The 27,585-nt window shown below is 39.0% G+C and overlaps 1 protein-coding gene across 1 annotated transcript in view; it reads left to right on the top strand.

The window, feature by feature from the left end:
- Positions 1-27,585, top strand: part of LOC309628081 (NACHT and WD repeat domain-containing protein 2-like) — a 128,354-nt gene that overhangs the window by 77,498 nt on the left and 23,271 nt on the right. Inside the window, exons 2-3 of the mRNA XM_082390812.1 lie at positions 607-695; positions 23,630-23,746. Coding sequence (XP_082246938.1) covers positions 607-695; positions 23,630-23,746 — 206 coding nt within the window. The remainder of the gene's footprint in view (positions 1-606; positions 696-23,629; positions 23,747-27,585) is intronic.

Here is a 27,585-nt window from a genome sequence, read left to right as displayed (position 1 = left end):
AGACGCTAATGTTGAACCGCTGGCCAGTGGAATCTGCTAGTTTTAGATGTTGACTCCTACCGTTTGTCGCTCCTGACTATTGTGCTGATTGCACAGATGCTGTACTGAATCTTGTAAAAGTAGCATTGTTTCTAAATACTGTAGGGAATGATAGAGTCTGGATGCTTTTGGAAATCAGTAATCAGTGTGTGTGTCTGTGTGTGTGTGTGTGTTTTGAAATATTTACACTCAATGGAGCTACACCTGATAGCCTTACAATTTTTCCTTCTACCTCTTTGAAAGATAATGTGGTTGTGGCTATTTAAGAGCGCCATGTGAGGGTCTACATGGGTATAAAGAATGAGCTGTGAATTCCCAGCTCTGCCAGCATCCACAAAACTTACCCAGGGGCTCCCATTCGCCCTGTGTGCGTGGTAAACATCTCAGCTCCCCCTGCTCTGTTAAGAGCAAGTCTTCTCCAGCAGGCAAATATCCCATCATTTCACGATGCAGCACCCCAGCTTGATTATATTAATGTTAATGTTTATTTGTAAGCTTTCTTTTTTTCCAGAAATGTGTACTATGTGGACCTAACTCACTTTCTGTGTGTTTGCTTTTCTACCACAGACACGGGAGCAGAAAGACAGGCACTAAGAGAAAACGTGTATCCTAAATTAAGAGAATTCTGCAGAGAAAACTATGGATTAGAATTTCAGGTAACGCTGATATTAATTTCATTTTTAATTATGTCAGCTAAATAACTAATGTTTGTTTCTTGTCACAGTTTGGGTGTTATAAAATACAAGTTTTAAGCCCTGAAATATTTCATTTCTTTAAGCGTGGGTGAAAAGAAACACTGGAAAATGGAAGTAAAATATTTAGTCATTTTTGATGTTTTGCACTTTTATGCTCTGCTTCTTGGACCCTACCCAGTATTGGCTCATCTTTTTCTTCAAATTATGTTTGTTTGCTTTTTTGCTAACCTCCACTAATGTCAAAAAGGGCAAGGTTGCTGAGCACCTGCCTTTAAGCTGGCATCTCTAGAAATGTTTTGCATCAAAAAATTGGGACCAACTCTCTCCCGGGTATTTCATTTTAGCAGCTTGGTCAGTCCTTGCCTTCTGTCCTACCTTTTAGTTTTTATTTGCATTGAAGAATGTCCTTTTTCCCAAGCATTTTGGGAATTTACCATTTACCAAAACAAACAAACAAACAAAAAAACCCATCAGCCTTTCAAGAAACAGTAACTGTGCATGTCATTGCTAAAATTCATAAACATCCTGGCATTTGTAGACACTATTGATGAGGCCACCTAATAGAAAAGTACTAGAAGACATTGGGCATAACTTAGACATCCAAAAAAAATTTTTAAGTGAATGGCTCCTGCAACTATAGATAGCGTTATTTAGTCAGAATTCGTCACCTTCATTTGCAATGGACATCTTAACTCTCCAGTGCTATCCTAACTACATGTTTACATTGTTAAGTAAGGACTATGGACTAGAGGTTTGTGGTGTAAGAGTACAAAATGTGTCATTTTTTTTTTTTTTTTTTTTTTTACTCTTTGGGTTGGGAGAGAGTTTTCTGGGTTTTTTTTTTTTTAATTTTTGAATTTTATTTTATATTTTTGTACAGCAGGTTCTTATTAGTTATCCATTTTATAAATATTAGCGTATATATGTCAATCCCAATCTCCCAATTCATCACACCACCACCCCGCCCCCCTGCCGAAAATGTGTCATTGTTAATGGAAGAAAATTTCACCCCTCATTTGTTTCCTTCTGAATACAGTTGACCCTCAAACAATGCAGGGGTTAGGGGTGCTGACCCTCTGCGTAGTTGAAAATACACGTATAACTTTACAGTCAGCCCTCTGTATCCATGGTCCCTCCGTATCCGAGGATTCAACCAACCATGGATCATTTCATACTGTAGTATTTACTACTGAAAAAATCCACACGAGTGGATCCACACGGTTCAAACCTGTGTTATTCAAGGGTTGACTGTAAATATTTTGTCTTGGTATACTTCATAGGGCCTTCTAATAGAATGTATAAAATAAGAGTTTCAAAATGGCTTTGATCTCAATGCATAGTGTCCGTTGGCAGCAAGCCATTGTGACACACATATTGAATAGTTACTCATAAGTCACTGTTTACTTGAAAAATCATCAACCTAAATTCCTTGTTGTGAAGTCAGCACTACCTTCTCTGAGGAGTCTCGTTCTACTGATAACAAAGTCTCAACTGTTAATAATTCTGATATGTCAAGATTCCCAAAGACTTAGACATTTCTTGGGGACTCAGTTACTGTAAAGAAATGTATCCAAGCCTATTAATCCCATCTTTGAGTTTATTTGGGTTTGCATCACTTTTGTCAGTAGAAGAAGGCTGAGCTACAGAACAGCCTCCATAAAACATGGAATTGATTAGGATTAGCTGAGGGGAAAAAAGGAAAAATATATTTTCTAAATTTTAAGTAGGTACAGGAGAAGACAGATAAAGCCAAAGGAAAACTATAGAAGGCAAGGTCCATAGAAGAAATTGATGGCAAGGATCATTCCAGGCAGGTGTATTGAATCAGTCAGTGAGATACTGGACAGCAGAGGAAACAGCACTGGGTAAAGCATGACATGGAATTGAGCCCCAGCTCTTGACTGTGAGTGACTTAACCCACCCGCTGGTCCTTTAGTGTCTAAAATGGGGGTGGTGACAGCTTAACACATCTGAGGTTGTGTTTAGAATACAATATGCAAGGTTGCATTTGCTTCCCACCTTCCAAAGTAGGTTGGTTATAGAGCTCCCTGAGGCTGTGTTTACTAGAGAGATGGTTCTATTTTCTCAGCTGCAGCAAAATGTGCCAGAAGCTTCACAAAAAAACGAATTTAGCCATACAGTGTTCTGGATTCCATCTTTGTGCATTGGACTCAGGAGAAACGCATTTCCTAGAGTTACTCAAATATACCAGTCTATTTCCTGCTTTCTTGCCTTTGCTGTTCTTACCACCTACAATGCTTTTCCATCTGGTTCTTCCCCTGCTTCACCTCCTAAGTCCTACTCATTCCTAGGACTCTTCCGGTCTGATCTTAAGACATGCCCCTCTTCTCCTTGCCCACTTCTCTGCAGCTATGTGTCCTCCATTTGGTCCCTTGAACACTTCAAGCCTATCCCATTTAAGGATTTTTCCCTGGCTGTCTCTCTATAGGAATGCCCACCCCCTCATCTTTTCATGGGTGCTTACTCACTGTCCTTCAAGTCTCTGCTGAAATGTCACTTCCTAGAGTTGCTTCCCTAATGACCCAATCTAAAGTAACCCCCTAGGTGTGCTGTCTTTTACATCATCCTATTTTAGTTATTTGCATAGCATGTGTCAGTGTTGGATATTTTTCTTATTTACTCATGTATTGGCTTGTTTCTTGTCTTTCTTCCAAGACTGTAAGTTCCACAAGAACAGGGACTTGTCTGCCTTTATGACAGCTACATCCTAGAATAGTGTCTGGCACATAGTAAAACTCCATAAGAATGTTGAATGAATGAAGTCTCAGCCCAAACATTACTTGCTTAAAGAATTGTTCTCTAATCCCCTCATTCCTCCCAGGTTATACCACATACCCTGCTCCCCTAAAGTCCTGTGCATAACTCCCAATCATTGATCCAGTTCATTTAAGAAGTGTTTATTGACCATTGACAACATGCCAGTCAACATTCCACGTGCTGGAAATACAAGGAAAAAAACCATCAGACCCTCTTCTTGTGGAGCTTCCAATATTGTTGAGAGAGGCAGACAATAAACAGTAAATTTCAGTGGTAATAGATGCATTTTAGTGAGTAAATGCTTTTAAGAAAAGTAAAACACGATAAAGGGAGGTAGGGAATGCCAGGTAGTCAGAGAAGGACTGAGTAATAAGACAGTCTTTGAGCAGAGATCTGCAGAAGGTAATGGAGCAAATCATGCAGATGTTTTGGGAGGAGAATTCCAGACGTAGGCAACCAGGAAAAGGGTCTGGGGTGGGAATGTGTTTAGAATATTCTAGGCACAGTAAAGAAGCCAAGTGGGAATGGAGTAGAATGGAGTAATGAGTAAGAGAAATGATTGTAGGAGATGATATCAAAGGAAGATCATACCTTATGGACTAAGAGTAAGGACTCAGAATGTTACTGAATAAGAAGGGAAAGAGTGACGGGATTTATGTTTAAGAGGTTCACGCAAGCTTTGTGAGGGGACTGGAGTGGGGGTGGGGAGAGATGGCAGAAGCACTAAGGCAGCGCAAGTAAGAAATGATCATGGTGCAGACTAGAATGAGCGGCAAAGATAAGGAGACATCTGACTAGGTACGTTTTTCATCACCTGTCTATAATGTCTAAAAATTCTCAGGACTGGAACTGTGTCTTATTCAACTTATCCCAGTGATTGGCCTACTATATGCCAGGTACTTGACTATTTAGTTAAATCTCTATTGAACTAAGTTGATAGACTGCAGAGTTACACTTTAAGCAAGGCCATATACTTTTTTCTCTATGCCTGTTTGGCAGACTGTTTTCTAGTATTTCCTTTATTTTTTTCATTTAAACTAAGAGTTTTAATGAAAATGCACCAGCCTCTCTGATTATGTGAACTTCAACTAATTCCATGTGTAATATACATAGTTGACTGCTTGGAGATGGGAACATTAAATGGAAAGAATGTCAAGCCTACTCAGAGCAGAAAACACACATGGCTCAGAGAAAGACAAGGGGTTTAAATAAGATGTTATTTGATTTGCCAGTGTTCAGTTAGTGCCCTTGACTATGGAGAAGAGGATCAAAAGGAAGAACAGGGGAATAAATTGGGAAAAATAAAGACAGATTGGGGTAAAAGCAGGTGGTGCAGGACCCAATAAAAAAAGGGCTTGTAATTATATGCAAGCCCTGCTTTCAGATGTTTCCTCTCCATTCTTATTGCTGAGACCCTGATCTAACCTTAATTGCTTCAAAAAATTAGATGAAGGGATTTCCCTGCTGGTACAGTGGTTAAGAATCCACCTGCCAATGCAGGGGATACAGGTTCGAGCCCTGGTCTGGGAAGATCCCACATGCCGCAGAGCAGCTAAGCCCATGCGCCACAACTACTGAGCCTGCGCTCTAGAGCCTGCGTGCCACAACTACTGAGCCCACGTGCCACAACTACTGAGCCCTCGTACCACAACTACTGAAGCCCACACACCTAAAGCCCGTGCTCCCCAGTAAGCGAAGCTACTGCAATGAGAAGCCTGCACACCGCAACAAGGAGTAGCCCCCGGTCACCACAACTAGAGAAAGCCCATGCACAGCAACGAAGCCCCAAGGCAGCCAAAAATAAATAAAATTTTTTTAAAGCTATTAAAAAAAAAAAAAAAAGATGAACAAAGAGGATCTTAACTGATCTTGTTCTCTGCTTACCCACAGTAGGTTGCAAGTCCTGGAGGAAGAGACTAGTCCTCGCTTATTTTTAAGTCTCCGGGGCCTGGAAGAGTGCTTGACATTTACTGGGTTTAGTAAAAGTAGCAAGCAGAGCTGCCTACACCATCATCCTACTTGAGTTCTTCTATACATCACCAGAGTAACCTTACTTAAATGTCAGGTTGTCATTTCCTTTGCTTAAAACCTTATAGTGGCTCCCTGCTGCCTATGGGGTCCCTCTTTAATGTGATCCCAGCTGTCTCCCCAACTTCATCTGCCATTTTTCCCAACATAAACACTCCATGCCAGTTTGGCCATCCTCAGCCTATCCTTGGAGCACATCTTGCTGATCACTCATTCTTGACTTGAAAATCTCATTCGCTGTACCTATTGCAGTTCTCCCCTCTTATCAGAAATACCCTTTCTCCTCTACCATCTACCCTTCAAACTCCAGCCCAAGTTCTTGCTTTCTAAGAAGTCTTTTCTGATTCCCAAATATTCCCCCTCTACTCCCTGAACTCTTATAATCTGCCCCACCCTGCCCCCACAGGTACGCTGAGCAGGAGTAAACCTGATTGGGGCAGGGACCTCTAACAGGGGTACTTGATTGATCTGGGTGCTTAGACACTGCTCCATTTTGAAAACGATTTCATTTCAGTCCAGCCACTCAACTTAGTTTTGTTCCTTAAGAATACCTTCTGATAGCAAACATTTTTAGTGGGCATCTAGTATTCCTCTCACATCACTTAGTCACCAAAGTTAATAACCCTGTTCCTTCTTCTTCACCTTTAACATCCAATAAATCCCAAAGACCTGTGGATTCTACCTCCTAAATATTTCTCCAGTGTATCCCAGCTGTTCAAGTCTATATTACTGTCATCTTGACTATCGCAGTAGATATGCTGCGGGCCTGTTTACCTTCATCTCGTCCTTCTCCTCCCCAGCCTCAGCCCTTCCACCCACCTGGACCACCTCGTCCACCCTCCACCATATTTCTGCAGTGGTCTCTCTGAAATACACATCTGACTCTTTCATCCACAAGATACATTCTGCACGTCTTAGCCTGGCATACGAGGTTCTCTTTTCCACCACTGTCTACTGAGGTCTTGTCTGTCCCCTCCCACACAGGTAGCCTACGTTCAGTTCCCCAAACAAGTTCTTTTTTTTCCCTGAGTCTTCAGACCCACTGTGCCCTCTGTTTGGGTTGCCCTTAAACTGTCCCCCATGCCAATGACTAGAAAATTTTCTACTCATCCTTTAAGAAACAGTGAATTTCCTTCTTCAAGATTCCATAGTGATTTATTTCTAGTCTTTAATAGCCTCTGTCATATTGTTTTAATTACTTTTAAAATGCCTTTCCCCCTAACTGGAAGCTCATCAAGGTCAGAAGTCATATTATTTATATCTTTTCATCACCAGTCCTTTTTAGAGTACCTGGTTCATATTATATACATAATAAATGTTGATTAAAGTGAATTTATTGATTAAATGAATAAGACCCAGAAGCTGAGAGTCTAGACCACTGCTATGCAAAAGAAGTATAATGGGAATCACAGATGCAAGCCACAAATGCAATTAAATTTTCTAACTACGTTTTGAAAAGTAAAAGGAAGCAGAAAAAAAAATTTAAGAACATATTTTATTTAAGCCATTTTATATCCAAAATATCATTTCAACATAAAATCAACATAAAAATTATTAGTTATTTTATATCCTTTTTTTCATACGAAGTCTTCAAAGTCCAGTGTATATTTTACACTCACAACACATCCCAATTCAGACTGGCCACATTTTGGGTGTTCAATAGTCAAATGCTCCCATGTTGGACTGTAAAGTTCTAGATGGGAGTGGTCAGGGTGAGGCCATTCTAACAGGGATGAGAGCCTGACTGCCCAGTAACAGGTGTCCTGCTGCAAGTGATGGAGAGACTTAATTAGAGGAGCTTCCGTAGGGATGGAAATTCATTTGTACATGTAAAAAAAAAAAAAAAAAAAAATCCAGATAATGATTAAGAAAATAATTTTTCACTAGTCAAATTAGTAACTTTTCCTTTTATTTGATCACTTTTGGACATTGCATTAGTAGGGTGTGTCAACTAAAAAGAAAACACACACACACACACACACAATGTAGAAACTATGAGTCAAGTTTTTTGGTGTCTTACTGAGGACTATAGCCTGGGAGACAGCCTCTCAGAGAGCTCTGAGAAACTGTTCCGAGAGGTAAGGGGGAGGTCAGTACATATGTGATTTTGGCAAAAGGGGAACGTGCAACAAAGCACACATCTCGGTAGAAGGTTGCTACTAGTCACAAGGAACTGGTATGTTACTTAATGGTTTTAGTGCTTTTCTAAGTATGGGAAGATGCAAGAATCCAGGTTCATAAAAATTTTCTCCTGAAAAATATCTAACTATCTGAAGGCCTGTTCTGCCAGGTTTCCCAGAGCACAGAGTGCCTCCTTCCGGATCTCGGCCCTGAACTCCTTTCAGGGTATGTTGAAGGTCATACTGCAACATGGCTGCAGTGGCTAGTGACTTAATTCTTGTAGAACCAGATGGTGCGCAACGTTCTTTAGTTGGCAGGTGCATAATATGAAATAGTTAATGCAGTGTTCAAAAGCACTGTGGAATCGGGGCTGAGTAACGATGTGAGGCAATGGACTAAAACTTATGGTCAAGCAGTTCATTTGCCTGCTGTCTTAAGACTTAAACTTTATTTGAAATCAAAAGAGGAAGGTGATGGAAACCTCATTTGCCAATATTAGATGAACAGTCCTTGTCTTGATGGGTGCCATTTGTTATCTTTTGCAGCTTTGCTAAAGATAGCTTTTTAAAAAAATCCCCCATAAGCCCTTGCAATTGAGTATAACAACTTGGTCTCAAAGCAGGAACTCCTATGCCGACCCAGCCCTTTTCCTTCTCTCCAGCAGGCAAGTGTTGAGTCCCTAGGTGTGTAGGGAAGTGTGAGTGAAACCTGCAGCTCCAGCCAGCAGGAAAATCTTGCCAAACCTGCTGTCTGCCTCACAATGCCATTGTGGTGCCACCTGGAGGCACCAGAGAAGAAGATGCTCATCCTTGGTGAAGGTACCTCCTGAGGCCCCTTTGGTCTAGAGTTCATCCTTCTCTTCTTTGCTTGACATTCCATCTCTTCATGTTTCCTTTGGCAGCACAGGTCCAGACCTGTCCACCTGTTTTTTTCATCCCTAGACCCCCAAGTAGATGTCATCTTCTGAAGCTGGTGCCTGTGCGTGAGTGAGCCCCATATCAGCATCTCCAGCCCTCACCAGGTTACATGAAGATAGTTGTTTTTTGAATGTTAAAATGTCTAAAATGGAACCCATCCTTCTCCCTTTTCCCAATTTCTCAGTTGCTACTATTCCCCAGTCTTCCAGACTTTAAAATTGTGGCTCATAGTTCATTCTTCATCCTTTACAACCTAGATCCAAATTGCATTGTTCCCCGTTGATTCACCTGCCACAGTGTTTCCCGGAAATTGGCCTGGTCTTCCGGTTTCACAAGGCTCTGTCTTTACTCAGGCTTCTGTTTCTTTATAGCTGAATGACTATGGCGGCGTCTTCTTGATCTTTCTTTACCCGGGGTGTTTTTGTGTTCTGGTCCAGACTGTACACAGCACAGCAGCTGCTCAAATAATCTTTACACCGTATATACCAGATCATTCATTCTAAGATGCATTTTTTTTTCACATTTTTACATCTCAGAAATCAGGATTCATCTTACAAACAAATGGTGTGTCATGGTGTAATTGGCAGTGCGTTCCTTTTTTAGTGGAATGGACAATATTACTACTGATGATTTTTAAATTCAGTAAAATGCAGCACATTATGTAATTTATGGGGTACAGTGGAAACAGCATAAGTTTTTCTGTTAGAAAGACTAGGATTCAAATTCTGGGTCTGCAAATTTACCAGTCCTGTGACTCTGGGCAAATTGCTTGATTTCCCTGACACACAGTTGACCCCTCTGTAAAGTGAATGGGGTAGTATTTATCTTCCAGGTTTGTTACAAGAATTCAATGAGATGATGCAACATGCCTGGCACGTGGAAGGCGCTTAACCAATGTTCATTTCTTTCTTTCACCTTTAAGTCTTTCTCCTGAACAAGAACCTAGTGTAATGAAATTATTCATATGCATTTTTCTTTTGCCTTTTTGAGTACAGTAAGAGACCTTTGATCAAGGCATCTGTCTGTCTGAGGGGGTGCTTCGTGTCTGGTGCAGAAGGAATGTGAATGGGAAGAATATTCAAGAAATATTGTCATGCACACAAGAAAGGATTATGTAGCAAGACAAAAACCTTGGAGGTCACACTATCAGCTTGTGAGAAGATTTCTCTAAATTCCTTAAATCACATCTTTAGCATATCAACTAGCACTTAGCGCTCTGACCCTGGAGATCTAATATGTAGAGAAGAGGACCCAGCTTGTCAATAAGGCAGAGCCAGGACCTACCCAATGTGGTCTCTGGGAAAATGGTGGAAGGAGACAGAGAGGGGCAGAGTTCGGGAGATCTGCTTCCCCATCCCCCTTCTCCTAGTTCTGCTTCAGAAAAGGGGAGGTGGGTTAGATGAGTGAGAACAGGTGGGTGCGTGGGTAACACTGAGGGCAGCTTACCTCTGCTCTCTACTTAGGACTCTGGAAAGAGATGGCCTTACAACAATCGTCCCCCTGCCCCTATCTCTGCCAACAGACCTGGGTGTGGCCACATCATGGCCATGGTAGCAAGAGACCATGAAGTTTCACTTCCAAAGCTGCCCTCAATTACTGTGTGTCACATATGCTGAGTTAAGAGCCACTGTTAGTCTCCATGACAGGGAGATGTGACCACACAAAAGGGCTAGGGTGGAAAAACTGGATGGAGCGTGGGCCCAAGGCCTGGGACTTCTCGGCCCCAGGAGGGGAAGGAGGCCCTGGTTGCTGCAGAGCTAACACCAGGCTCTGAGCAGGCCGAGAAGGAGAGGCCAGTCCGTGGGTTACAACTGCCCCAAGCACAGCCGTGCTGCCAGCAACCAGGCGGGCAGTGGGCATCGCCTGGGGACTGTGCCCTAGAAATCCATTTTTCCCCTTCAGGATATGAGGTCACCCAGACATCATGTTAGGAAAAGAAGGAGGCTTTCGGAAGAGTCAGCATCTTGATTCAAGAGAAAATAAGCACTTAATAAAGAGTCCTTGGAAACATGAGTTCAAACTAAGGTTGAAACTGGATAGAACAGAAGCTCATTTTATCCTGATAACCAGAGGATAGAGACTTAGGCAGGAGACCCAAACCATTTTAACGAAATAAAAAAGCTACATTCTCTATGTACATCCAAGTTGTAGGTCAGGTGAAATTATGTGAGTCTTATATTAGCCTGACCTTACTAATAATTACTGACTAATAATTCCTTAATCTCACACTGAAGGTCCATCATCAGTTGTGTCCACCTGCTTTTCTTCCACTGCATCTTCACCACCGCCCTCCTGTTCTACTGAACCCCGTCTCCTTCTCTATATTCATTTTTTCCTCCTGACTGTCTGCCTGCTCAGGAATCTCAAAATGCATTTTGCCTCCTGAGTTGCCAAAATACATTGTTGGCTTTATAATTGATAGGATATGTTGTGATGCCCTTGGTCTTTTCTCCACATTGTCAACTAATCACTCCTTTTCCATTGTCTATTAATCAAATGTGTGCCTCTTTCTAAAATGAAATGCATCTCCCCTCATTGAATCACACATCATTTCACTCAGGCCAGCACTTCAATTTGTCTAGCTCGCTTTGCATTTTGATTCTGTCCATCAAAACCTGGACAGGCCTTACCAAGTTCCTATTCTGTAAAAAGTCTTAAAAGCATGTTACATCATCCTGCTCCCATCCATGAGCCCGTTTATAAAAAGGGGAAAGGAAGATTAATAGAGAAGATAAAAGGGAAGGAAATCATTATGTCATCATTGACCTTCCTTGCTCCAGTTGAATTATAATATTGGCTCAACATTTCTGCAGTGTGGAATGGCTCTTCTAGAATTCTCAGGCCTGACTTCCCAAGCCAGTATTTTTCTTCCTCCTTTACTTTGTGCACATAGGCAATTTTATATAGAGCAGTGGCATTGTGGCAAACTCCAGAATTTACTGGAGGAGCTATACTTTGCTGAACATTTAATTCCGCTAAATTGTGGCCATCAATTATGCCAACTCTGGAAATCACCCAAGAGGATTAGTCCCTCGATAAACAGAATGAGAGATCCCCATTTGCAGGTGACATTTAAGTATCCCAGTCAGGTCCAGTCACCATGAAGTCTTTCTCAGATTCTGAACACAAGGTAGCTATTTCTTTCCATCCTCATTTTCTATTTCTTGCAGGATGGAGAGGAGACCTTATAACAAGTCTTAGCACAAAGAACATTCACTTAAGAGGTCTGCTTTGTCAGTAATTAGTTATAAACCATTGGAAAAGTAACTTAAGCCCAGTTTTCTTATCTATTAAGCAGAGTGTTTCTTCAGCCTGATCTTGTTTCCTCTCAGCTCCCAAAATGATGATGCTGTGACCTCATCTCTGTGTGGGCAGGCCACGTCACATCTCTGTGTGGGCAGGCTGTGTCACATTTCTGTCTTTGCGGTTCTGTCCTCTTGCCCTCTCTGAAGAATAGTCTCCTATGCATGTATCCTTCAGGTCCAGACTCCTGTCTTACTTCCTCACTGATGTCTACCCCAAATCCCCAGGGCAGGTTAAGGTGCTTGGTCCCATGGGCTTCACTCATTTATTCACAGACATTTATTGAGCCTCTGCTCTGCATAGGCTGAGTTGTGGGTGCACTGGATACCTTAGTGTTGAAGAAACATAGTCCCTGCCCTCAGAGTTTACAGTCTCAGAGAATACAGTCATCACAGCAGTGACCATGGTGGTGCTTACTGCAGAGGACATACAGGGAGCTCTGGGCATGCATGATGGGGGGCCCTCGTCGAACCTAGAGGCATCAGGAAGGCCTGCTGAGGAGCTGATGTCTACGCTGAATGCTGAACGATGGGTAGATGGCCGGGTTAAACAGAAGAGTATGTCAGGCAGAAGGAACGTATTTTCATAAGCAAATTTGGGAAGGAATTTTAACATTAGGTAGTACTCACTGCCTGCCAGGCACTTTTTCTAAGTGCAGTATATACATTAACTTGTTTAATCTTTGCTATGAGCCTAGGAGGTAAATTCTATCTTCTACATTTTACTAGATAAGGACACTTAGAAATACAGAAGTAAATAACTGCTGGAGATCCCACAGCTAATAAGTGGCAGAGTCAGAATTTGAACCGATGTAGTCTGGCCCCAGTGTCTGTGCTCTTAATTACTGTATCAAAAAGCCTCTTATATTCATACATTCACAAAAATTTATATAAGTATGTATAGGTATGTAAATGTACATGTATATATGTAAATACATGTGCATATGTAAGTATATGCTCACGTGTACACATGTTGTACAAACGCGTGTGAGGAATATATACACAGCTGGAGCGTGACCCATGAGAGAGAGAAAGTGGTATAAGGTAAGGTTGGAGAGTTAGGCAGGGACTAGGTCATGGAAGATCTCAGAAATCAGGTCATAGATTCTAGATACTATCTTTGGGTGATGGGAAGCTTAAACATGGAAAGTGCTGTAAAATAATGTTAACAGCCCAGGTTCAAATCCCACCTCTGCTACTCGCTACCTGTGTGATTTCGAGCAGGTTACTTCTCTGTTCCTCAGCTTTTTCATCCATAAAATAGGGATAATATTTCTGTCTATGCAGAAGTTTAAGGAGTAAATAAGTAACTCTATGTAGTGTCTGGTGGAATGAAAGGAAATCCTAACACTGGCGATCAGATCTGCATTTTAACAAGATCCCTCTGCCTGTGGTGTAGTGAACGGATTCGAAGGAGCAAGAACAGAAGCAAGGAGATGATTTGGGAAGTTGCAGCAGTGATTCAGGCCCAGGTACACGAAGCAGATCACTCCCATACAGTGGTTGCTGAAAGCCCCGCTGCCAGGAACAGAGCCAACTTTGGGGTTTTCACTCAGGCACATCATTTGTTTGTGGTCAAGTGTCCTGCCCCTGAAGGCAGTTGGTGCCTAGCTGCAGCCGGGCTGAGGTTCCTTATACGGCGAGTCCCCAGCTCAGACTCAACCTAGATGTGCGCGCCTCCTGCCTTGCAGCAGCTTCTCTGTCTCCAGCGACTCCTGACACCTTCTCTGGGTCCCCAAGTTCATTAAGCCTTAATAGGCAGAGGTCCTGCCTCGGTTAAGAGTTCAGTTCTTTCTTACCATCACATTACAAGTGTTAGGACTGTCCAGAGGTTGAATCTCCCAAGACACAGAGGCATCAGGTCTGAGCAGTCAGTCGCCTTTATGAGGCTTTGGATGAAACATTATCCTAACTCACACTGTTGGATCCTCTTTCTTTCTGGTGATTGTGTACAACCACTGGGGCCAGCCAGTTCTTTCTGGGCTTGATTTAGGACCTGATTTTCCCAGAAATGTCTGTCTTATTCGTGCTCCCATATATCCTAGTCAGATATCTCATGACCAAGAGAATAATTGCAGGTGACCTAAAGTCATCAGTGTTTGCAATAGTTCTAGTAAAAGTGTGGCCAAGGGTTTTTTTGTTTTTTGGGGTTTTTTTCTCTTGTATCCCATGCAGCTGGGGAAAGTCATTCTAACCAGAGTAAGAATTTGATAAGTATAAACAATAACTTTTCCCTGGTAAACAGTATCTGACAAACCTAGTCTGAGGTTTAAAACTCTCTGCTTACCTTCTCCTGTGAGATGAACATTCTAGTAACAGGACACGGCTACTAAGCTACATTCAAATGAGTACTGTCTGCATTCTGCACTGACCTTGAAAGTTATATCCATAGCACAATAATGTTGTCCCTGTTCAAAATTTTCTGAACCTGCTCTGTGTTCTTTTGAATGTTTTTAGCGGTAACAGATACTTATCCCTTTTAAGAATAGATTTGACTTTTTTAAAGAGCTAAAATTCTTTTCAAAGCCATGTCTTATAAATGTAAAGGCCAGTAAGGCTGGAGAAATACCATTTTAATAAAAACAAACTCCCAGCTATAAAGGGGTGAGAGTTTTTCAATACAAAATGAGATAATTCCTACAGAGGAAATGCCCTGGGCAATGGCAGAATCATTAGAGTGAGTGTGTAGCCTCCCATGGTAATAACTTTGAGGAACAGCCTTCATCTTAGTACCATGTCTGTTCAGAAACAAAATCAGTCATATTGTCTCAGTAGTTACATTGTTTTGCATTCAGATAGTGTCATATAGCATGGGAAGATTGAGAAGGAAGATATTTTGGAAAATATTTTAATTTCAAAGGTTCTTTCTGAAGAAGTGATCATGTGAAGCCATTATGAATTGAAATTTGACCTTTTTTTGTTATATTTTTGTAAAGCATAAGGCTATTGTTTCTTACAGGTTGCTTTATTGTTTGTTCAATAATCTTGGTATTTAAATCATTATGTCTGATTTCAAGTGGCAAAATTTGTTAGGGCTTTTATTCGCTGGCGTTTTGTTTGCAGACCAATTCAGCACATTATAATGAGCATGATAAATTAGCTTCCCTAAGAATATTTTTAAACAAGTGAAAAAAATAAAATCAATTACTTTCCTGAACTTTTATACTTAATGGTGAAATAAGTAAAGGCACATAAAATGTGCTATCAACAAGGTAGTATTCCAATAAATAGTAAATTAGATTCCAGTGTCTGCAGTGCCTGGACATTAGGCCAAAAGCTAAACTTAATTTTTTAAAGTGTGTAATAAATCTTGTCTTATTGAGCACTTTGGGTTCCAGCCACTTCTGGCCAGTTATTGATCATGTGGATATATTGCGTTTGTTTGCCCATAATGGTGTTTTGTGTTGCATAAGCTAAATGTTTCCTCTATTTATTTCCTGCTTGTCTTCACGGTTGCTTGATTTTATTTTTCATCGTTTTCTGCTCATAAAGACACTTGAGAAAGAGCAATTTAAATATTCTCTTACTTCCAGCTTTTCTTCTTTAAACAAAGCTACTAAAGTAAGGACACATGGAGTTATAAAGACCTGGATGAAGGCAGTGGTGGCCAAACTTTAAGGAAATAACAGATGCAAAAACTATTATAAAAGACTCCCATAGGTGTCAAATAAGTCATGTGATATTTAAGCTTCTATTTAAAAACATAAGTGAAAGCCTTGTTTTGACTTTTACCCTGGTCATTTGGCTCACATATATTTAGTTAGATCTTATTGTTTAGCTCTTAATATACTAGGTGCTTGATTTAAACATTCTGTTCTTGCTCTCAGTTCTTTGAGTTGGAGATGGAAGACCTGTGGAATCCCAGTCCAAGCTAGCTGTGCAGACGATCATTGAGATACAGTTCGGTTCACACATCATAAAATTTGCCCATTTAAAGTGTGCAATTCAGTGTTTTTAGTATATTCCCAGTTGTGTAAGCATTACCAAAATTAATTTTAGAACATTTTCATCACCCAAAGAAGAAATCCTCTCCCCTCTGGCTATCATTCCCTAATTGCCCTATTCCCCTCCCTCCCAGCCCTAGGCAACCACTAAACTACTTTTTGAGTGTAGATTTGCCTGTTCTAGACATTTCATGTAAATGGAATCATACAAATGGTGATCTTTTGTAACTGGCTTCTTTCACTTAGCATAGCATTTTCAAGGCTCATCCATGTTGTAACATGCATCAGTATTTCATTAATTTTTTTTAGATATTGATTGATTGATTGCTGTGTTGGGTCTTCGTTGCTGCACGTGGGCTTTCTCTGGTTGCAGTGAGTGGGGGCTGCTCTTCGTTGCGGTGCGCGGGCTTCTCGTGGTGGCTTCTCTCATTGTGGAGCACGGGCTCTAGGCACGCGGGCTTCAGTAGTTGTGGCTCGCGGGCTCTAGAGCGCAGGCTCAGTAGTTGTGGTGCACGGGCTTAGTTGCTCTGCAGCATGTGGGATCATCCCTGACCAGGGATCGAACCCGTGTCCCCTGCATTGGCAGGCAGATTCTTAACCACTGTGCCACCAGGGAAGTCCCTATTTCATTACTTTTTATTGCCAGAAAATATTCCATTGTGTGGATGTATACTACATTTTATTTATCCATTGATCACTTGATGGACATTTGGATTGTTTCCACTTCTTAGCTATTATGAATAATGCTGTTATGAACATTCATGTACAAGTTTTTGTCTAGAAGTAGGTTTCCATCTATCTTGGGTATATACCTAGAAGAATTGCTGGATCACGTAGTAACTCTGTGTTTAACCATTTGGGGAACTGCCAGACTGTTTTCCACAGTGGCTGCACCATTTTATATTCCCACCAGCAGTGCATGAGTTTTCCAATTGCTCCACATCCCTATCAACACTTGTTATCAGTCTTTTTGACTATAGCCATCCTAGTGGGTATGAAGTGTTATCTTGAAGTTTTGATTTGCAATCCCCTGATGACTAATGACATTATCTTTTCATGTGATAACACTGATTATCTTTATTGGCAATCTGTATATATTCTGTGAAGAAATGTCTACTCAGATCTTTTGTCCATTTTTAATTGGGTTGTCTTATTGAGTTGTAGGAGTTCCTTATATATTCTAGATACAAATCTATTATCAAATATGATTTGTAAATATTTTCTTCCATTTTGAGGGTGCCCTCTTCACTTTATTGATAGATCTTTTGAAGCACAATTTTTTTTAATTTTGAGGAAGTCCAATTTATCTATTTTTTTCAGTTACTTGTACTTTGCTATCATAGCTAAGAAACTATTGTCAAATCCAAGGTCATAATGATGTTTTCTATAAAAATAGTTTTGTAGTTTTAACTCTTAATGTATGTCTGTGATCTGTTTTAATTTTTATATATGGCATGAGGTAGGGATTAAACTTTGTTCTTTTGCATATAGATGTCCAGTTGTCTCAATACCATTTGTTTATTCATTTCCTCATTGATTGTTTTGGCACCCTTGTTGAAATGAGTTAACTGTAAGTATGAGAATTTATTTTTGGATTTTCAGTTTTATTCCATTGCCTATACTTATGCCAGTATCACACTGTCTTAATTATTGTAGCTTTGTACTAAGTTTGAAATCTGGAAGTGTGAGTCCTCCAAATTTGTTCTCCTTTTTGCAAGATTATTTTGGCTGTTCTGGGTCTCTTGAATTTCCATATGAATTTTAAGATCAGCTTGTCAATTTCTGTAAGCCAGCTGGGAGTTTTATAGTGATTGCATTGAATCTATAGATTTATTCAGGGAGTATTGTCATCGTAGTATTTAGTCTACCAATCCATTTATAGGGGATGTCTTTCAATGGTGTTTTGTAATTTTCAAAGTGTAAATTTTGCTTTTTTTGGTTAAATTTATTCCTAAGCTTTTTATTCTTTCTGATGCTCTTTTAAATGGACTTATTTTTTTAATTTATCTTAGATTGCTCATTGCTACTATATAGAAATACAAGTGGGTTTTACATATTGATCTTGTATCCTACAACCTTGCCCAACTCATTAGTTCCAACAGTTTTTTAGTGCTTTCCTTAAAATTTTCAATATACAAGATCTTGTAATCTATGAATAAAGGTGGGTCTACTTTTTCCTTTCCTATATGGATGCATTTTCTTTTTCTTGCCAAGTTGCCTAGCTGGAACCTTCAATATACTGTTGAATAAAAGTGGTGAGAGTGGATATCTTTCTCTTGCTCCTAATCTTAGGGGGAAAGCTTTCAGTCTTCATTAAGTATGATGTTAGATGTAGTTTTTTCATACATGCCCTTTATTCAAGATAAGAAGTTAATTTCTGTTCCTAGTTTGTTTAGTGTTTTTTTTTTTTTTTTTTTTATCATGAAGGGGTGTTGGATTTTGTCACTTTTTTTTTCCTGTGTATGTTGAGACATATGGTTTTTGTCCTTTATTCTGTTAATATATAGTGTCCTCCATTAGTTGATTTTCTGATGCTGAGTCAATCCTGCATTCCTGGAATAAGTCCCACCTCATTGTGTTGTATAACCCTTTTTATATGCTGCCAGGTTAGGGTTTTTAATATTTTTGCTGAGGATGTTTATTTTCTTAAGAGATGTTGCTTTGTATTTTTCTTCTGATATTTTTGTCTGGCTTTGGTACCAGGATCATACTGGTCTCATAGAATAAGTTAGGAAGTATTCTCTTGTAAGTTTTGGAAGACTGAATAATTGGTATTAATTCTTTTGTAAATGTTTGGTAGAATTCACCAGTGCATCCGTCTAGACCTAGGCTTTTCTTTTTATGCAGCTTTTTAAAAATTTCTAATCTCTTGTTAAAAATGTCTTCACATTTTTCTATTCTGTCTTGAGTCAATTTATGTAATTTGTGTCTCTCTAGGAATTTGTCCATTTCATCAAAGTGATCTAATTCATTGGCATACAGTTGTCTGTAGTATTCTCTAATAATCCTTTTATTTCTGGAAGGTTAGTAGTAATGGCCTCTTTCACCCCAGATTTTAGGAATTTGAGGTTGTTTTTCTTTTGGTGAATCCAGTTTTATCCATTTTGTTGACCTCTTCAAAGAACCAATTTTTGATTTCATTCGTTTCTTTTCCTCTATCATTTTTCTATTGTTTCATTAATTTCCATTGTAATCTATTATTTCCTTCCTTCTGCTTGCTTTGGCTTGCCCTTGATGCTTTTTCTATTGTCTTAAGTTAAATTATTGAAATCTTCATTTTTAATATAGGTGTTTACAGCTCTAAATTTCCTCTAAGTATGGCTTTACCTACATCCCATAAATTTGCTATGTTGTATCTTCATTCTCATTCATCTCAAAGTAATTTTTAATTTCCCTTGTGATTTCTTCTTTGATTCATTGGTTATTTAGGAGTGTGTTAATTTCCATCTACTTATGAATTTTCCAAGTTTCTTTCTATTATTGATTTCTAGTATCACTGCATTGTGTTCAGAGGACATACTTTATATGATTTAAATCCATTGAAGGTTATTGATGCTTGTTTTATGATCTAACGTATGTTTTCTCCTGGAGAATGTTCTATGTGAACTTGAGAAGAATGTATATTATGTTGTCAGGTAGATTGTCCTAAGACATGTTAGAACTAGTTCATTTATAGAATTGCTACAGTCTTCCAGGATTTTGTTCTTCCCATTATTAAATTATATATTCAAGTCTCCAACATTATAGTTGAATTGTCTATTTCTCCTTCATTTCTGTCAGTTTGTTTTTCATGTATTTTAAGGCTCTGTTCATTGCATATACATTTATAATTGTTATATCCTCCTGATGGATTGACCCTTTTATCATTATAAAATGTCCCTCTTCATCTTTAGTTATATTGTTTTAAAATTTCTTTTGTCTGATATTAGTATATATTTGTCTCATATTAGTATAGCCCTGTGAGCTTTCTTATGGTTGCTGTTTGCATGATAAATCTTTTTCCATCTTTTTGAAATATTACATTTATTTTAATACAAATTCTCTTACGTATATAGATTTATTGATTTTTGTCTATTTTCATGCTGGTTCTACACTATTTTAACACTTTCAATTTCTAAGTGAATTTAAAAAATTTTTTATTGCAGTATAGTTGACTTACAATGTTGTGTTAGTTTCTGCTGTACTGCAAAGTGAATCAGTTATATATACACATATATATACTCTTTAGATTCTTTTCCCCTGTAGGCCATTACAGAGTATTGAGTAGAGTTCCCTGTGCTATACAGTAAGTCCTTATTAGTTATTTCATATATAGTAGTGTGTATATGTAAATCCCAATCTCCCAACTTCTCTTCCCTCCCCTTACACCCTGGTAACCATAAGTTTGTTTTCTACATCTGTAACTCTATTTCTGTTTTGTAGATAAATTCATTTGTACCTGTTTTTAGATTCCACATGTGAGTGATACCATATAATATTTCTTTCTCTGTCTTACTTCACTCAGTATGACAGGCTCTAGGTTCATCCATGTTGCTGCAAATGACATTATTTTGTTCTTTTTTATGGCTGAGTAATACTCCATTGTATATATGTACCACATCTTCTTTATCCATTCCTCTGTTGATGGATATTTAGGTTGCTTCCATGTCCTGGCCATTGTAAATAGTGCTGCAATGAACATTGGGGGTGCATGTATCTTTTCAAATTATGGTTTTCTCTAGATACATGCCCAGGAGTGGGATTGCTGGATCATATGGTAGCTCTATTTTCAGTTTTTTAAGGAACCTCCATACTGTTCTCCATAGTGGCTGTACCAATTTACATTCCTACCAACAGTGCAACAGGTTTCTCTTTTCTCCACACCCTCTCCAGCATTTGTTTGTAGATTTTTTGATGATGGCCATTCTGACTGGTGTGAGATGATACCTCATTGTACTTTTGATTTGCATTTCTCTAATAATTAGTGATATTGAGAATCTTTTCATGTGTTTATTGGCCATCTGTATGTCTTTTTGGAGAAATGTCTATTTAGATCTTCAGCCCATTTTTTGATCGGGTTGTTTGCTTTTTTGATATTGAGCTGCTTGTATATTTTGGAGATTAATCCCATGTCAGTTGCTTCATTTGCAAATATTTTCTCCCATTCTGAGGGTTGTCTTTTCTTTTTACGGTTCCCTTTACTATACAAAAGCTTTTAATTAGGTCCCATTTATTTTTGTTTTTATTTTCATTACTCTAGGAGGTGGATCAAAAAAGATTTTGCTGTGATTTATGTCAGAGTGGTTTTTTTTTAAAGATTTTTTTGATGTGGGCCATTTTTAAAGTCTTTATTGAATTTGTTACAATATTGCTTCTTGTTTTATGTTTTGGGTTTTTTGGCTGTGAGGCATGTGGGATCTTAGTTACCCAACCAGGGATTGAACTGGCACCCCCTACATTGGAAGGTGAAGTCTTAACCACTGGACTGCCAGGGAAGTCCGCCAAAGACTGTTCTTCCTATGTTTTCCTCTAATAGTTTTATAGGATCTGGTCTTACATTTAGGTCTCTAAGCCATTTTAAGTTTATTTTTGTGTATGGTGTTAGGGAGTGTTCTAATTTCATTCGTTTACATGTAGCTGTCCAGTTTTCCCAGCGCTACTTATTGAAGAGACTGTCTTTTCTCCATTGTATATTCTTGCCTCCTTTGTCATTTTTTCCATCCTTTTAACCTTTTTGAATCTAAAGTGTACTCCTGTAGAAGTATATAGTTGGATCTTGTTTTTATCTAGTCTGACAGTCTCTCTGTTTGGACTTTTTAAACCATTCACACTTAATGGTATTATTGACATAGTTGGATTTACTTCTGCCATTTTACTTTTATTCTATATGTCTGTCATTTCTGTTCCTCTATTCCTCTTTTACTTCTTTGCTTTGTGATATGTGAATATTTTCTAATTTAACATTTTAATTCCTTATAGTGAAAAAATCATTAATTTTTGAGTTATTTTCTTTGTAGTTATTTTAAGGCATATACATCTTAAGTTAGTATAAATCATAGGTAGATTCTGATAAGTTAATTCCAGTGAGCTATAGAAAGACTACTCCCATATAGCTCTATTCCCTTTTGTGCTATTATTATTATATATGCAACATCTAATAAGTTACAGTGACATAATTATTACTTTATATAATTTTATGTCACAGATATGAGAGGAATAGCAGTTGTATATTTATAGCTTTTGTTACATTAACTTTCATTTTTACCATTTCTGTTTCTTATTTATTCTAAATCCTACCTTTCCTCAGATATCAAATAGTATCAGCCAAAAGGATGGGGACCAGGTTCTGTGTACGGTTGTTAGTTTGTGCATGACACAACTAAGTTACCATTCACATTGCAGATTTGTGTGTTTGAGAGTTTATTGGCAGATGGCCAAAAATGGACTTGTTCTAGTAATTTCAGTATATGAAGTTCACTAAATTACAATTCTGTCTAATTAAACTTCCTGTGATGGTGAAGTATTCTATATCTGCATTTTCCAACATGGGAGTCAGTAATCACATGTGACTATTGAGCACTTGAACTGAATTTTTAATTTTAATTTATATTTAGTTTTAGATAACCACAGCTAAGGGCTCTCATAGTGGACAGTCAAGTTATAATCTCAGATGTCCCTCTTTCTTAATATTGTGATTAAACCTTGTAAAGTAGATTAAAAGAACCCCAAAATCAGTGCTGATAGTTTCATATGTTATAAAACTCATGGACTGAGCCACGGGAATATTTTTTTAAAGAAGTTGTTATATCTCTATCAGCCATCTAAAAACTCAAATGCAGATAGACAAAGATTTAATACAAACACACTTGTGTGGGGCATTGGCCAGGAGATGGGAAGTACACAGAGCACTTGGGGCACAGTGGGGGACCCCCATACTCTGCATCTACATCTCACTGAATGCCATGCAAACAGCCAGTAAGGAGGAGAGGTTTTTTTTTTTCTGCTTGTGAGAAATAAAGAAAGGAAAAGAAGAAATCTTCAAAGCTACAATTAGAAACATTTAGCTTATGCAGACAGCAATTGAGTAAAAGGAATGAAACCCATTCTGCTCTCCATAGCAAATTTTTCAAAGAGTGTACTTGTAAAAGTTTTTTACAGTCTTTTTCCTCATCGTCTTTGAAGTAAGGAGATAGAGGATCCTATTATCCTCACTTCTCAGTAAGGCATACCTTTCATTGTTTTCCATACATGTTTTTTCAGATATGTATTAATGAAAGCCAAGCTGCTTAGAGATATAAACAAAATGTCTCTGTGGGATAACAGCTTTCTTTTTCTTTTTTATTTATTTTTTTACAGAAATGTAGCTATTTAACTTTGGGTCAGTATATGTGAATGCCCATTATGGTTTTCCCTTCTCATATTGAGACATAACAGTAAAATTATACACTGTTATTTGTCTCAGATAATGTAGTAACTATATCCCAGCTGCTTTCAGACTTCTGAAATCCTGTTACCATTTCAATATAATGAAAGCCTGCATTGCAAAGCCTCTGATATTTAACATTTCATTTTCTCTGGGGCCATGTCAACAGTATAATCAGGAACAAAAAGAAATTATAGTGTTCATCCCCAAACCATCATGGGATTAAAAAAAATACCTCTTTAGATTGATCTTAAAAATCATTTTCCCTCTGCAAGGGAAAACATGCTGCAAAGAGAAAAGTTAGAAGTCACATTAGCTTAATATTGTGAATAAGAATAAAGCCTACACATCAATTGAGTTTTCGCACAGGTGAATTAACGCTGCCTCATCCATTGGTCCCCAGGTCATAGATCTGTACTGGGGAATTGATGAAGATGAATGGGACAGCCCTGAGCTCCAGAAGACCCGCATGAAGCTGCTGGAGGATTGTTTGAAAACTTCTGCAGGTCCATGTTTTGTTGTGGGTATAAAAAAACTTAATGCTTTCTATTGTAGATGAATGTGAGAGTTCTTGATCTGTGATTCTTAAGGGGCTTTTAGAATGGGGGAAAGAACCTTGCTTTTCTGTATTTATTTAAAATTCTTAAACTGTCTCCTTGCCCTCAATGTGTGAGGACAAAATCCTCCCCTTTCCATAAGAAGCACTGCAAATTAACCATGAATGATTTGAAGTGGTAATCAAAGGGTTGACTTGGGGTTGACAACAATTTCCACAACACCTTGTGATCAGCAGTAAGGATTACTGTGTTAGTCCTCTAATAATTATCCTAATTTTCCTTATATTTTATCATGTAGTATTTCATCCTAGTATCTGTTTCTCAACATTAGAATTTCTGGCATATTTTTTTAAATACTGTGGCAGAAACATTGTTAAAGTAAACCAAACATACGGTCTCAGATCCGCCAATAGGAATTGATACCCTGTGGAAAAAAATTGTTTTTGCAGTGATTTTCAGCTAGAGATGTTCAAGTGGAACATTATTATTAGTTTGTCATTATTTTCTAAAGAATATCCACTCCTCTGTGTAAACACAGTGGTGGTAAGAAGCAGGTCACTCTGTGGCAGGTGATGTGCAAAATCACTGCCTCCACTTAGCTGAAGAAAGACCTTATCCTGACTCCAAACAGCTCCTACCAATTGATAGGGAAGTTGGCCCTTTCGACACAGGATGTTCTGAGGCTGACGGATGACTGTTAAAATTACTAGTGAAGAAAATGTCAAATCTTTTATTGATACACTGAACCTAGCATTTAAATATGTTTTTAATATTTATTTGCATGTCCATCTATATTCAACTCCACATAAGATGTAAAGTACATAAAGTCTCTATACTATTTTTAGTATGTGGATAAATTATTCATTTATCCACCAACTACTTACTGAATGCTATTCTGTGCCGGGGCTGCTCTTAGTGCTGGGGCAAGTTGACCCATATGAAATGGTCATTTTTTTAGGCCAAGTTCTTATGATTTAATGTTAGAATTGAACCAAAAGGTAAGACTTTCTACCCTCATGGAGCTTGTGTCGTTATGTGGGGCTAAGAGAGGGCAGGCAAAAATCAAAGAAATAAGTAAAATAAACAATAATCAGATGGTGACAAGAGCTGTGGAGGAAAATACAAAAAGGAAGGAGGAAAGGGAAGAGCAGTGAGGGGAGAGACCTCTTATTTTCCATAGAGTAGGTGGAGAAGGTCTCCCGGATAAGGTGACTAAGGAGGGGAGACGGGAGGAGGGACAGGGAAGAACCAACTGGATATTCCAGCTCAGAGCTTTCCAGGGAGAGGAGTGGGGAACATGCTGGGCACGTTTAGGGAACAGGAAGCAGGCGGGTGTGCCTCAAGCAGTGTGAGCAGAAGGGGAGAGTGTGGGAGTGGAGGCCACAGGATGGGGTTTGCCATCTTGAAGTTGGCTATAAAGATTTTACTTGCACTTTGACATGAGAAGCCAGAGTGCGTTGAGCAGAGGACTGAAGAGATCTGACTCATTTTAAAGCCTACAACTGCTGGTGGTCAGACAGAGGGCAGAGCATGAAGAAACCCATTAGAAAGCTAATGCAATATGCAAAACAAGAAGAATACATGGTTGGAGGCGGGCTGAAGAATGGACATCTAAAAACAGTGTCTTGTGGTCTAAACAGACTGCAGAAAGTCCTGAAAGCCATACAGATATACAAAGAGCTAGTAGTGGAAGAGGAATTAAGACTTTTTCCCTGAGTCTGAGGATAGAACTAGGCCAGTGGGTGGAAATTACAAGGAGACAGATTTTTGCTCCAGGTGAAGGCGATAGAGGCTATAGCTTCCTCTCAGGTTTTGGGGTCACAGATCCCTGGGTCTGACTGACATGTCACAGCTGTGGGACACTGGAGGAACTTCTTTACTATTCTAAGTCTTGGCGTCCCTCTATAAAATGGAGATAATAGTTACTTGCCTCCTGGGGTCTTTCTGGGGATGAAATGAATTTACAGGACACTTTTATAGTATCTCACATATAGTAATCCACAAAAGTGTTACTTATTTGTTGTTGTAATCATTATTTCTCAAAACTGTCTAAATTATGGGTGATGCACTCATTACAAAGTTGTCATCAAACTAGAGAATACAAATCACTCTGGCAGAGGTGCTGTAGGAGAGATTCAAACATTGGAAGACAAGTTAGACCGGATTCCATCATGCTTAGAAAGCCAGATTTAGGAAGCATAAGAGCTATGTGTATGCCCTGGGGCATCTCTGTTGCTGTGATCTCCATAGCTTTATACTGATCCAGCCTCAGAAATTCAGGAATGAGAGAGACATTCTCCTTTTATCACCCTGTAGAGTGTCATACCCAAACTAAAATTAGTCATGGCCATTAATCCCTATAATTTGCTGGTAGCGGAATGAATAAAGAATTTCCAAGTTCATGCAGGCTCTGAGAGTAAAGGTTAACTGATTGATACAACATCAGTAACAACTTCACTGAGCTTAAACAAATCATTTATCCCTCCTTCTCTGTTACACGTTGAAACTCAAGGCAACCACGATAAAACCCTGTGGACATAGTCGGGATTATTCACCCCAGTGATCACGGAAGGTTTATTTCACTGCTTATAGGAGAAAGTACGCCTCTCATGGCCTGTCCTGTTGTAACTACGGTAACAGCGGGCATATGTGTGTCGCTTTTGAGCTCTGGTTTCCTTGCCCACTGCTCCCTTGTGACATTTCTACAAGTCATGATGACCCCCTGGGCTGCAAAGCATGGCATATTACTTCCCCTAATGCTGAAGTGTTTGGCAAGAAAATTCACCATTGCTGAATGAAAAAAATGTTTTTATATCTTCAAAGCCTTCACAGATATTAGCCCTTACGTTAGTTACAAATTCATTACCAAACAAAGCTTTCATTTTAAGTACCCAGGTGATCAAAGTCCAAAGGGAAACATAAGCGTTGTATGCACATGGCTCTTTTCAACTTCATTTCCTAAAAGTTGTCCTTTGAGATATGAGGTCCTAGAGACACACAGGCTGTGCCTGCTAATCCCAGACAATTCTTTGTACGCATGCTTTTGGTCAAAAGGATAGAGTGATAGAGTAAGGTACCTGGACACGTGTCCAGTTTCACTCTCAGGATTAACTTGGGAGACGTATCACATGGAAATACATCATCTCTACTGAGGAAGAATAGCATTTGTAGACGTGTGTTTAGAGGAAGCCTCAGACAGTGGGAAAAACACAGAATTTTTAGTTCACAACTGGAGTTAGAGCCCTAGTTCTGACAAGGCAGCTCACTGACCTCACCACGCCTTAATTCTCACATCCATAAAATGGGAAAAAAATAACAGTAAACTAAATGTTTAAAAAATATCAAAGGTTTGTTGTGGAAACCAAATGTGATGATGTATGTGAGAGTTTTTTATAAACTATAAAGGGCTACACAACCATTACTTATTATTAAATTGTGATTTCAGTTATTTTCAAATGAGAACAAAATGTTTTTATTCATACTGGGCATTTATGTGACATTGGAAAATTTTCCCTTTGAGAATGTTGATGATAGCCTCAATGTAGAAAGTGTTAAGTCTTGATTCAGACAGCCAAATATTAAAGGGATTTTTAGTTCATTCATTCATTCATTTATGGCTGCATTGGGTCTTCGTTGCTGCACGCGGGCTTTCTCTAGTTGCAGAGAGCAGCGGCTACTCTTTTGTTGCAGTGTGCAGGCTTCTCATTGCAGTGGCTTCTCTTGTTGCAGAGCATGGGCTCTAGGCACGCGGGCTTCAGTAGTTGTGGCACATGGGCTTAGTTGCTCCACGGCATGTGGGATC

The sequence above is a fragment of the Balaenoptera borealis genome, assembly GCF_965194805.1.
Source record: "Balaenoptera borealis genome assembly, chromosome: 4".
In the NCBI taxonomy this organism is placed as follows: Eukaryota; Metazoa; Chordata; class Mammalia; order Artiodactyla; family Balaenopteridae; genus Balaenoptera; species Balaenoptera borealis.
The sequence above is the reverse complement of the archived record's forward strand: the minus strand, read 5'-3'. Positions and strand labels throughout refer to the sequence as shown.